Raw genomic sequence first — 13337 nt, forward strand, 5'->3', positions numbered from 1 at the left:
CCTCCTCAAAATAACAGGTAATTCAATATAGGTAAAACATGTGTAGTTCTTCTAAACGTGTTTCCATATCTGTCATGCTGCACAAGAAAAATTTCAAAAGGGAAAAAAAAATGAGAAGGGGGATGGGGGAGACAGGAAAACAAACAACAAAAAGGTGATAATACTATGCTTTGATCCACATTTAATCTCCATAGTTTTCTTTCTGGATGCTGATGGCACTTCCCATCACAAATCTATTGGAATTACCTTGAATCACCTCAAAAAAATAAGATTTTAAAGCATCATCTTCAGGGAAATGTATAATCTGAAAAGATGAGTTTGGTCATATGTCAAGGATAAAAGATAAATGGCCCCAGGATTTAGGTATTCTTTTCTTTTCAGGAGAAATTGAGGGAGGCCCTTGAAGGTGAGTCCATTCCATTGACATCCTCTACACATGCTAATTTTACTTCTTTATCATTTTAGAGAGATGCCTGAGGGCAGTTAAGGGTTAAGTAACTTATCCACTGTCATTCAGCCTGGTTGTGAACCTAAGCTTTTCTCACTTTTAAGCGTCGCTCTATGTCTATGTTCCTTTCTAAGCATTATTAATTTCAAAATTAAATGTTATGAGAATGACAACTCTTTTTCCTCTCTAGAATTGAGAGGTTCTCTTTTCTCAACTAAGTTCCTTAACATGAGATGGGAGAAAATTAAATGTAAATATGAATCTTAAGTACTAGGACATACACATTTAGTTAATAATATTTCCCCCCCCCTTTTTTTTTTTAATTTCAGTTGATCCTATTAAAATTTTAATGCCTTCGTTGTCTCCTACGATGGAAGAAGGAAACATTGTGAAATGGTTGAAAAAGGAAGGTAAGTAAGTGTGTGGGGAGGGGAAGTGGGTGTGAATTTTCATTTTGGATTTTTTTGGTTTATGATTAGTTTCAGTCATGGTTGGTATAATTTAAGCTGAGGTAATTTGAGTTATTTAGTCAGCTTATAAAAGACCAAGAAAAACTTTCCCATCTTGTTTTAGTCTTTTTTTTTTTTCTTAAATAGAAAAAAATTATATCCTAAGACCATGTTTCTATTTTTACTCTTTGACTTTAGACATTAGTTTCAAGATATAAAACACAATTTTCACTCTCATTTTCAAGTTTTTTTTTCTTTTGACCCTTTTATTCCCATTGTAACAGTTATTTTAAACAATAACTGTTTATTTTGTGCAAAGCACTAACTAGGTGTCTGAAATACAAAGAAAGGAAAAGCAATTCCTACTCATTGATTACTGGGAGGGTACAAAAGGTACCCAGATGAGTAACTAGAATAAACAAAATCATTTCAATAGGGAGAGAAAATGAACATAAGAAGTCAGGGAAAATTTCTCAAGGAGGCAGCCCAGAAGCTACGCTTGGCTGGAAGGGGGAGGTAAAGGGCTTTGTAGATAGGAGGAAACATTGGTGCCAGAGGCACCAAGGTGGTTGAAAGAGTATTATATTTGGTGTACCCATTTGGGAACAGAAAGTTCAGGAAAGGGAATTGTATAGGATATGAGACTAGAAAGCTAGATAGCAGTCGCCTTTAATTATTCTGTCAACATTTTTTAAGCACTTGCTGTGTGTTAGAAATTGAGAATACAAAGATAAAAAAAGTGCTCTTAGTCCTCAAGGAAGACTAGCAGGATAGTAACATTCCCAAAAGAGAAAAGGAAATTTAGAGGATAAAAAAGAAAACCAGAGAAATCTGGGAGGATTTTGTATGATAGAGAGGGAAGTGAGCAGAAGCGAGGTAAATTGTTCATACAATGTAACATTCACATAACTACCACTTTTTTTTAAATAAAAAATTAAGTTAAATTTTAAAAAATAGCTTCAGTTCTGATGTCTTTTCTCTCAAATCCTGCCCTGCCCACCCTCATTGAAAAAGTCAGAAATATGATACTCATTAAGCATATGAAGTCTGAAAAAATGTAGTTCTACATTAGTCATATTGTAAAATGGAAAAAAACAAGAAACAGAAAGTGTGGGGAAAATATGCTTCAATCTGCATTCAGTTTGTCAGTTCTTTCTCAGGAGGTGGACAGCAATTTTCACCTTGAATCCTTCAAAATTTTCTTGGATTGTTGGCTTCAAAGTAACTGAGTCTTTCACAGTTTTTCATAGTTAAAATAAGGATGTTACTGTATGCATAATGATTGTCTGGTTCTACTCATTCATTTTACATCAGTTCATAGAGATCTTTCCAGAAACTATCTTACTCAGTATTTCTTAATATTCTATCACAGTCATATACCACATCTTGTTAGCTGTTCCTTAATTAGTGAACATCCTCTCAATTTCCAGTTCTTTGCTTCCAAAAAAGTTACCGTAAACATTGTACATGAAGGTCCCTTTTCTTTTTTCTTAGATCTCTTTGGAATCTCCACCTTGTAGTAGTATTGCTGGGTCAAAGGGTAAGCTACATTTTTTTGCCCTTTGAGTATGAATCCAAATTGTTTTTCAGAGTGGTTGGATTAGTCCAAAACTCTACTAACAGTTCTTTTGTGTACCTGTTTTCAAAACAGTTTTCATCTTTTCTACCCTCTTAGTCTAATGGTATGAGATTCAGGGCCTTGTCACCCTTCCTAGATGATTTCAGTGACCTCACATTTGGTCTCCTTGCCTTTGTGTCTCCTATCAACTGTATCATTTTTGTATTTTTATGCATTTATTTATTCTCTTTGTATATCACTGATATACAGAAAGGCAACTGTAATATTCTGTTTCTCTAAAATGTAATCATTCTCTTGGAGCAGATTTCTTGGAGAGCTCCTGGAGACAGCCTTCCTTTCAGTTTAGTTCAATAATCCCAAAATGCAGCCAGGAGTTAAAATCCAGAACCTTTATTGTGTCCTTCAAAATCCTGAATCTTTTTCTGGGCCCAGTTAGCTTTCTTAAAGGCCTATCTCTCTCTCTGGTTCCTGAGAGCTCTTGTCAGAATGTCTCCAGCCAACACGAAGGTTGAAGTGAGAATGAATCTGACTCTGAATCTCCTGAGAAGTTTTCTCAAAGTCCTCCCTGGCCCTGAGAGCTTCTTCCTTATATGGTGCACACTGAGTATACACCAATCATTATATCACCAGGAAACCATTATTTGTTGTAAGATTAAATCAATGCTAAATTAGATTTAATCATTGTCTCCTCAATTCCACTCTAGTACCTTGTTTCAAGTTCTGGACCATAACATCTCCTTGTAGGGTCGGATCAATCATTCTGAATTAGATAATTATTGTCTCTCTTCATTCCAGTGACTTAACACCTTGTAAGAATCCCAACAGGCAACATGTTGCCTTTCAGAATAGAAGTTCTCAATTGGGTTCTGTGAGCTTGTTTTTGGTTTACTCTGTAATCCTAAGCATTTTATTTTATGCATTTCAAAACATAACTCTGAGGCATGTATCGGCTTCAGCAGATTGCTTAAGGGTTCCATGACATAAGCAGTGTTAACTTTTGTTTTAGAATGTAAGTTTCTGTATGCCCAAAGGGCTATGAAATTGTGCATACCCTCTGACTCAGCAGTGCCATTACTAGATCTGTATCCCAAGGAGATCTTAAAGGAGGCCTGGAAAGATTTACATAAACTGATGCTGAGCGAAACAAGCAAAACCAGGAAAACATTGTACACAGTAACAGCAAGAATGTGCCTGATCAACTATGAAAGAATCCCAGTGGACTTTGGACAGAGAATGTCATCTGCATCCAGAAAAAGATCTAAGGAGACTGAATATAAATCAACACATGCTATGTTCACTTCTTTCTGTTTTTTTTTTTTTTTTTTTCCTTTCCAATGATTTTTTCCCTCCCAACATGATTCATAAAGAAATGTGTATTAAAAATAAATAAACTTACTACAATTTAAAAAAAAAAATGTTTCTGGAGGGTAGGTTTTTTCTTCATTTTTTTCCCCAAATCCCTGCACTTAGTAGATTTTTGTCTTGGCAGTTGCTTAATAAATCTTTGCTGATTGAGTATATCCAGAGATCATTTGACAGCATTAGAAGGGCACTAGCTGGTGAAACCAATGACCTTCCCTTCCTGTGCTTGGAAGACTGCTCTCTGTCATCACATTTTCTGGAGGGCAACCATGGTAGCTCTCTCCTCAGGGAACCTTCCAGTGATCCAGGCTATGATTCTAAGGCATCTGAGGGACTGGCTGTTGGGAACAATTATATTGTTGGGAATTTGTTTCTAAGAAAGTTTTACCTCCATAAATAATCTATTCTTTCAGACTCTATTTCTAGGTTTCTCATCTCTGATGAATTATAGAGCTCTGGTTATTTCTGTATTAGATGTGCTGGCCTGGTATTATTCTCAGTTCTCAAGTCACGGTTCAATCATAGAAGAGTCTTTTAAGAATAATTGTAAGAAGATTAATTTCATCAAATTTCCAGGCCTAATTAGACATTGCCAAAGAAGATTCCTTGGACTCACATTTGTCTCCTCTTATCCACTGTCACATGATAAGTTACATGGAGAATATTTTTAAAAATTTTATAGATTTATCACTGCCTCAGACAGTGTGGTATAATGGAAAGGCCGATGGCTTCTTATTGTAGAGAGAAGTGGGGCCATTTCCTAATTCTGCTGCTCATTACTATTTGTGCATTCTTGGGTTGTGTTTCCTTACCCGGGAATTGTAGCCCAAGTGATCTCCAAAGCCTCTTCCAGTTCCAAATCCTATGATACTATAAAAATCCTGATATATTTTCATGTGTGATGTATACTGTTTTGTCTCAGTTAATTTTAAAAGATATCTTAATAGCTAGTACTTTTTTTTTCCCCCCTAAATGTGACTCTTAAAAAGCTTCCCCTCTTCTAAGGCAGTGGTACCAAGTGGTAGAAATTTTGCTGATAGTCTAGAGTGGTAGGAATCCCTTTTCCCTGTCAGAGTCATGCTTTTAGCTCTCAGGTATCCAGGGTGGTACTTTCATAGGTAGGGATTACATTAAAATATGCATTCATATTTATTAAATATACTTGATATGTATTAAAAGTACACATTTCTACGAAGATCAGGGCTTTATAAAAGAGAAACTGAAAATGTATTATGGGATGGTGCTGTTATTCATTTCAGTCATGTTCAGCTCTTCCTGACTCCATTGAGGGTTTTTTTTTATTTTTTTTGACAGAAATACTGGAGTGTTTGCCATTTCCTTCTCTAGCTCACTTTACAGGTGAGAAAACTGAGGTCAAACAGGAGTAAGTGCTGGCTGAAAGTCTAAACAAGTATCTAAGACCAGATTTGAAGTTAGAAAGATGTCTTCCTAACTGCAGGTCCAGTACTCTGCATCTACTGGGCCACCCAGCTGCCTCTAATGGCATTAAAAATGGTTTTCTTTTTTCTTGTGACTCATTAGTTATCTGATCAAAGGAGTCACTACTTTTTGTGATCACAGTGTTCTTTGTTAAATGAAAGGCAGTTTAACTAAATTATTTCGAATCTTTAGCTATGAAATTTTTGAGTTTCTAAAATAATAAATAGTAATAATAAAAGTTAGAATTTATGTAGCACTTTAAGGTTTGAAAAGTACAGATCTCGTTCTCACATCAATCTTGTGAGCTTGGTACTTGGTACTCTTTATTATCTCTATTTTACATTAAAAAAACAAAAAACAAAACAAAACAAAAACTGGAGGCAGAGATTAAATGGCTTGTCCAGGTTCCCACAGCTAATCAGATGTCTGAGGTGGGATTTAAATTTCCCTTTTTTACTCCAAATACAGTGCTGTGTACCTTGTACCATCTGGCTGCCTTTAAAATAAGGTGAGATAGCTCTCTTGTTTTCTTTTTAAAGACAAGGGGAAAAAAAAGACTAGGCATGAATCCTTGAGTAGCAGGCATATTTACTGCCTAATTTTGCTATATTTTGGTAACCATCCTGACTAATTTTATAAGGAACATAAGAGGACTTAGTTCATTTCTCCATATAGTGGAACAAATCAATACTGCAAAATGAGTTAAGACATAAATTTGTCTTTTGACAAGAAAACCCCAATGGGACCACAAAGAATTGGAGATGACTGAAAAACAGCAGAGCATCCAAAGATTGTAGCATAATTTTGAACTATTCTGAGAGTTCAATCCTATATTTCTACATATTTGAGATATGAGAACAGCAGAAGTCTTCAGGATAATTTTTTATTGTCATTAAAATGGTCATTTGTCCCATTTTTACAAGGGAAAAAATGACAGCAAAATATTCGTTCTGTTGAGTGATTTTTACAATTTTTTTTCTCGTTTCCAATGGCAAAAAGACATTTCTCCAAGATGAAACATTTGAGAATCCATTCTATGATATATCTGACTTTCTGTTGAGAAAATCCTTGTTATTGACACAATAATGTGAACAGTTGAGATACCCCATTGACAAATTCAGGATAGATCTATGTTTGTAGCAGTTTAATAACCTCGTCTTGACTTTGATTGCTGTTCTCATGCTTTAGGGTTTTGTATTTTTAAGAAATTATCATTTTAGTGATGATAATCTTTTCACAGTGATTATTACAGATATGGCTGCAATTTGTCCATATTGTGCAAATTGTGGATGGTGGTTATAACCAAAGTATCCAAAGTATCAAGATTGCAGATTACCTAAAAGCAGAAGTTTCTAATCTTAGTTCCGTTCTGGACCTCTCATGGCTGATCTGGTAAAATGTTTGGATAGACCCCTGCTCAGAATCTTATTTAAAATGCATAAAATAAGAGTATATTTATATATAGTTATCAAAACTTTAGGGGAAAAAATAAACTCATGGACCCCTTTGTTAAGAACCTCTGACCAGAAAGATGGTTAAAAAGTTACATGGTAGGCTTGTGGGTTGGTAGGCTTTACCATGGACATTGTGACCAGAAGAGGGGCCAATTTCATAGCAAGAGCAACAGTTGGAGAGTCCAAGTATTGCGCTTATGTCTGTGAAATATTAAAGTAACTAGACAAGACATCTCTTTGTTGAGAAGATCCTCTTAGGAGGTCAGAAGAGCACATACAATAATCAGACTGGGGGAGAAGGCATGGGCTTCTTGTCTCTATAAAGGAAATCCCCTTTTGATTTCAGTGTGCATTCACTAAAGTATTCATTAGAGGGTAAATTAATTTTAATCTGTATTAGAAGAACTTAAGCTCTTTAAAAAGCGATCCAAGAAGCAGTAATGCCTAATGATTAGAGAACTAGATTCTGTGTTCAAATTTTGCTTCTGATGCATAATAACAATAATCCCAGGTGAGTTAATCAACTTCCCACAAGTCCCCAGCAATTCTCTTAGATGAGAACATACACACACTGTTTACCTATTTTTTCTTCTTCATTTGAGAAGATGGTTATACTTTGCATTGAATTATTATTGAGATTTTTAAAAAGAATTTTTTTTGAATTTACCCTAAGAAATAGTGATTTCTTATATTAGTATATTTTCTTAACATGTTTTATTAGTCATTTGTAATAATTATTTTTCAGAAATCTAGGCAGGAGATCCACATCCCCAAGCTCACCACCACTATCATAAAAGCTGAAGAATTTCTGTAGGTGAAGTTGCAAGAATAAGGAATATACAAGAAATGGACCAGATTTTTCAGTGTTTCTTGTGGCGTTAGATTCTTTTCACTTATGATAGTACAATGGCCACAATTGGAGTCTTTTTACAGATCGATCCTGGGTGATTTATATGAGAATATTGATATAGTAATTAGTAAACTGAGGAATAACTATGTTAACCAGATATAAGCAGAAGAAATACATGCAGCAAACAAACAATTTTAAAGCAACTTTTAAGGATTGCAATGATAATTTCTCAAAGATCTAAGGCTTAAATATTGTGAGCTGTTTTTGATTTCAGAATTTATCCAATAAACAGTAATAAAAAAGACAGTTTTTCAGAGGAAAAAAAGATCAGAGTTGAAATGTTTATAAGAATTTTTGATAAGGCCAACAGGGGTCATCAGTGTTATTCTGAAGGCTAACTACTGTTGTGCAGAAAGAAGTGTGCTTGCCATCAATACTTAGGCTTTTGTTTTGATAAAATGAAAAGTGAATGAAAATTTGACAGATGGGTTCACTGTCCTTGAACACTGAGACCTCTCTTCTCTCATGGGAATAATGCTCCCATTTTCAAAAAAAATGATATCTTTAAAATTTAGTGAATAGAATCATAGACTTTGAGATTAGGACAAGAGCTCAGTGCTCTGCTCTACTTCATTTTGCCGATGAAGAACTTGAGAGACACAGATGGAAAGTAATGTATGTGCCCAGGATCCTAAAATGGTAAGGTGTCAGGTTGAGAAACTTTGGGGAAGAAAGATCCTCTTTTCAGGTGTCCTTGGATCTCATCTTCCCTTTATCATGTGGCTTTTTATATCAAAAGTTTCCACCCCACATCTCTGGATTTAAAGAGGGGTTAAAATCCTTCCCATTTGAAATTTGTGTCCCTTACTAAAACAAAACAACTAGATATGAGTGTATGTGCTCTGAGACTATAGTTACTTCAGATATTTTGTAATTTTGAAAACAGTCTGAGGTTAAAAACAAATTTTCTTGATTTTAAACATCCTTTGTAGATAATAAAGTTATGTTTTATACACATAGACACACTCACTGTATAAGTATACACACGTGTACAAATGACTCCTGCTGGACATTTTTAATTGCATGTCTCAGAGAATCGAACTCACTAAATAAAAACTGAACTCAAATAGATTTGTGCCAAAACTCACTTCTCTTATGATCTTAAATTCCTTCTGTCAAGGGTTTCATCATCATCATCTCTGTTACCAGTACCACAGTTTTGCCGTCATCCTTGACATCTCATTTTCCTTCCCCTTCCATTACCAAGTCTTCTTGATTCTCCCCGATGATTAATTCACATCCATATCCTTTCTGCTCACTTACATCACCCTTTGTTGAGACCCCCTCGCTTCTGCTCTTGACTTAGAACCACCTTCTAACTGGTCTGCTTATCTCCAGTCTCTCTCTACTCTAGTCCGTCCTCCACACCATGACGTGCTTGCTTCTCTGCTATTGCTAGGTACCTCCACTTTTCCATGTTTGGAGGGTGATTTCAGCCTCCATTTTTAGCCTTCTGCATTAGTCCTGCCAGCCAAGTTGGCTTTGTTGCTGTTTTAACACCTGGCATCCCATTTTCTGCTTTGGAACCTTTTCACAGGATATTCCTAATGCTGGAATCCACTCTTTCACTTCTTGGAATCACTCTTTTCCTTCAAAGGGAAGAATAAATACTATCTTCAACTTAATGGACCCCTTGAACAGCCTTCTCTGAGAAATGTTTTAGAAAGCATAAATACATTTTATTAATATATGATTACGAAGAAAACCAATACCTCTATGAAATTGTTATTTTTGCCAAATAGATTTCTAAATTTGTCATATCTTTCCATTGGCATTTCCTATGAATTTTGGAGCATTTTTTGTTCTGCTTGAAGAAAATTGGATAGCATGCTTGATCTTGTTCTAAGGATATACCCATTTGTCATCTATTTGCATACTCAAAAAGATATCTTAGGTTTTATTCGGGTTTTGTTTTTTTGTTGTTGTTTTTTTGGTGAGGCAATTGGGGTTCAGTGATTTGCCCCGGCTCACACAGCTAGGGAGTATTAAGTGTCTGAGGTCAGATTTGAACTCGGGTCCTCCTGGTTTCAGGGCCAGTGCCCTACATATATCTTAAGAGCTTGAAAAACCTCTCAAACAAACCCTGCCCCTTGTTTTCTAGGTGAAACAGTGAGTGCTGGAGATGCCTTGTGTGAAATTGAAACAGACAAGGCTGTGGTAACCTTGGATTCAGGAGAAGATGGTATTTTGGCTAAAATAGTGGTAAGTTGTCATTTGTAGGTACAGAACTTTTATAATTCTTTTGCTTAATTTATCATTTAAAATACTTTAAAAATGTATAGTATAAATGCACATTCACATGTCTTAGCTATATTTATGTTGTGCAAATAATGCAGATTTTTAGGTTCTAATCGTTGAGAAGTTTATTATTAATGAGAAACTTCAAGCTTTTGTTTTAGTCTTATTTTTTATTATTTTTATTTTATATTTTATTTATATTTTATTATTTTAAAATTATGCTGGAATGAAGTTCAGTGTTTGCCTAAAAACCAAAGACATAAAGCTACTGCGTATTATAGAAAATTTAAATGAAGGTATCAAAAAATAAAATTTTGAGACAATAATCGACTATTTTGGCAGTGGACTAGCATTAATATTTTCTGTTGGGCATATAATGCTAGATTTGGGACAGATTGAGAATCTTGAGCTCAGGAGTTCTGAACTGCATTGTGCTAAATTTAGTATCAGATCACTGGGTACAAATTGAATCCTGTCAAAAGTGGAGCAAATCAAAACCCCTCTGCCAATCAACAGGAAATCGAGCCTTTGAATCACTTAACTTCCAACCTTGGTGAGAAGTTAGGGGAGGACAGTCTCTGCACTTCCTCCATGACTTAACTCCCCCCAAAAGCTTCCCTACTCCTGTTTTTCTCCCTTTTTAAAGTCATCGCTGCAATATCCAAAGTTCTTAGTTGCTTGTATTTGGGTAAAATTTGTGACTCTTTGCCTTATTATTTCTATAAAGTTATTTATTATCTCTATTTGAGTTTTCCTTCTATAGCTAGTGTGTGGCAAGATTAAAACCACAAACTGACTTCTCTTTTCACTTGCCATCATTGAAATTGCAGCAAGTGCGGATTTATTTTAATGCCCGCCCCCAATTAGAAGAGAAAATCCCACTTGAACATTTTCTGGGTAGGTGGGGGGGAGGGTGTATATGTGTATGTGTGTCACTATGCCTAGCACATAGTAAGCACTATTTAGCTTTACTTGGGATTCAAATACATAGAAATATGCATACATACATACATTTTTGTATCTAGTATGCTTCTTCATGGAAATATATTTAATGTAATGAAACTACAAAAATTGTAAACATATCAAGATGTATATGTTCAATAATTCCATTAAAATAAATTATCTTTAGATATAGATAATTGAATAAATATCTTTAAATTATCTTTAAAGGATTGTACATAATTTTCCTTCGAGTATTTTGATGAGATCACAGGTTTATTGAAGTATGCAGATACATGTATGTGTCTGCACATGTGTGTATGTGTATATATGCATGTATCCATATGTATATGGATGATTTTTAAAGTTATATATTAATTTGGGTTTGTATGTCATATGCCCTTGCATTAACTTATTATAAATAAAGCAGAAATTTTCCACGTTGAGTTCATGTCCCCATTGTGCTTAAGAACTGTGTTGTATTCCATAGAAACTGAAGTATTTTTATTTCTCTTTTTAAAATAATCCTGATGGAATTGAAAGGTTTTCCATTATAGATGTTTTTAAAGGTGCTTAGACAGTAGTAATGGCCTGTTTAATGATCCAGATGGGTGCTGTGTAATTGGGACAGTAATATATAGGAGAGGTACAGGTTTTAAGGGTTATTCCATTATTTAAAGTATCTAATGTACCAGTAGCAAGGGATTAAAAGGCTGTTTGTATGCAGAATGGCTTCTGTATAAATGCCGTTAATAAGAGATTTTTTCAAATTGATTGGTGGTGGTTGTCCTTCATGCTGAAGGAAGACCAAGTAATGAAATCACTATGTACCTTGATGTACGGTGTGTGTGACTGGCTGATCAGACACTTATAAGCTCGGAAGTCTCTACCACAGGTTGGGCACAGTCTGAATGCTTCTTTTGAGGTATTGCTGTTGTTTTGCTCATAGGATAGTACGATGCCTTTTTTGATGCCGACAGACAGTGTCTCACAATCGATTCTATAATTCTTCAGAGAGGCCTTGAGAGTATTGTGTCGCTTCTTCTGACCATTGTGTCAGCACTTGCTTTGTGTGAGTTGTCCATGAAATAATCTTTTAGGCAGATTTGACCAGTGTGATCAGTTTATCAGAATTGTGCTCTCAAGAAAGGCTGGAAGAAATACTTGATGAGAAAAACATGATGAAACTTTTAGAGAAGGGAAATTCTTATACTCTTTATAAATCCTAGCACTATCTATCCATGTCTCCCAGGTCCCAAATTTTATCTGTACAATTATTTAATTATGTCTTTAGCTACCTATTGAGAAGTTTAATTTCTGGTGATAAATTCTTGGACTCTTAACTCTTCAAAATATGCATACAAATTTTAAAACTGCCATCTTCTTGAAAAGAAGACTAAGATAGTTAAGCAACCTATTTTAAGATCATTTATAAGCATCACTTCAAATACTAAGATCGAGAAAAGTTATATAATCAAGTAGAATTTTGTTAGGAATTTAAAGAGATTCTCCAAACTAAGTTAAGATTCACCTTGTTGCATAAAGAAGAGCCAACTCACTTCCAGTTGATCAGTGATGGACAGAGATAACTACACCCAGAGAAGGAACACTGGGAAATGAGTGTAAATTGTTAGCACTACTGTCTATCTACCCAGGTTACTTATACCTTCGGAAGCTAATACTTAATGTGCAACAAGAAAATGGTATTTACACACATATATTGCATCTAGGTTATATTGTAACATATGTAAAATGTATGAGATTGCCTGTCATCAAGCAGAGGGAGTGTAGGGAGGGGGGGATAATTTGGAAAAATGAATACAAGGGATAATATTTTTAAAAATTACTCATGCATATATACTGTGGGAAAAAAATTCTAAATAAAATAAAAAAATAAAAAAAAAATAAAAAGATTCACCTTGTTGTTCGGTGTCTATACCATGGGGATTGGAGAGCAAAACAGGAGATAGAAAATATTAATTGGAATTAACAAATGAAAAAAATAAAGCTGTCTAGATTGTTCATATATCTCATTCCTTTTTATCTACAAGATGAAAACAAGAAAGTCCCTGAAATGGTGAGGATTAAGCATATTAAATAATAACACTAAAGCGCATTCACAGAGTGCTTTGAGGTTTGCAAAGTGTTTTACACATATGTCATTTAACTTGTACCAACCTTGTGAAGTAGATGCTTATATCTGCATTTCACAGATGAAACTGAGGCAAGCAGGTGAAATAATTTGTCTTGGGGTCAAAAGCTAGTAAATACCTACAGCAGGATTTGAATCTGGCTCTTCCTGACTCCCACGGATTGTGCCCTATCACTCTGCAGGAGCATTTGGCAGGCTCCCTTTTTCTAAAGGTACCCCTTTTGCTGCCTTCTGAATTACATATAGTGTGGTAGAACTATGTCTGGGCAGACAGGAACTCCATGTTATTGAACGTACTCAGCACTGAGAAATTAGAGTGAAATTGAGATGGGCACACAGTGTCAACAAAACAGCTCCATCTTGATT

The 13337-nt window shown here is 35.1% G+C and overlaps 1 protein-coding gene across 2 annotated transcripts in view; it reads left to right on the forward strand.

Annotated features, from left to right (window-relative positions):
• PDHX (pyruvate dehydrogenase complex component X) overlaps nucleotides 1-13337 on the forward strand; it is an 89063-nt gene that overhangs the window by 13235 nt on the left and 62491 nt on the right. For both annotated transcript variants that reach the window (XM_074272905.1, XM_074272904.1), the window contains exons 2-3: nucleotides 778-858; nucleotides 9744-9844. In XM_074272905.1, coding sequence (XP_074129006.1) covers nucleotides 778-858; nucleotides 9744-9844 — 182 coding nt within the window. The remainder of the gene's footprint in view (nucleotides 1-777; nucleotides 859-9743; nucleotides 9845-13337) is intronic.

The sequence above is a fragment of the Sminthopsis crassicaudata genome, chromosome 6 (assembly GCF_048593235.1).
Source record: "Sminthopsis crassicaudata isolate SCR6 chromosome 6, ASM4859323v1, whole genome shotgun sequence".
In the NCBI taxonomy this organism is placed as follows: domain Eukaryota; kingdom Metazoa; phylum Chordata; class Mammalia; order Dasyuromorphia; family Dasyuridae; genus Sminthopsis; species Sminthopsis crassicaudata.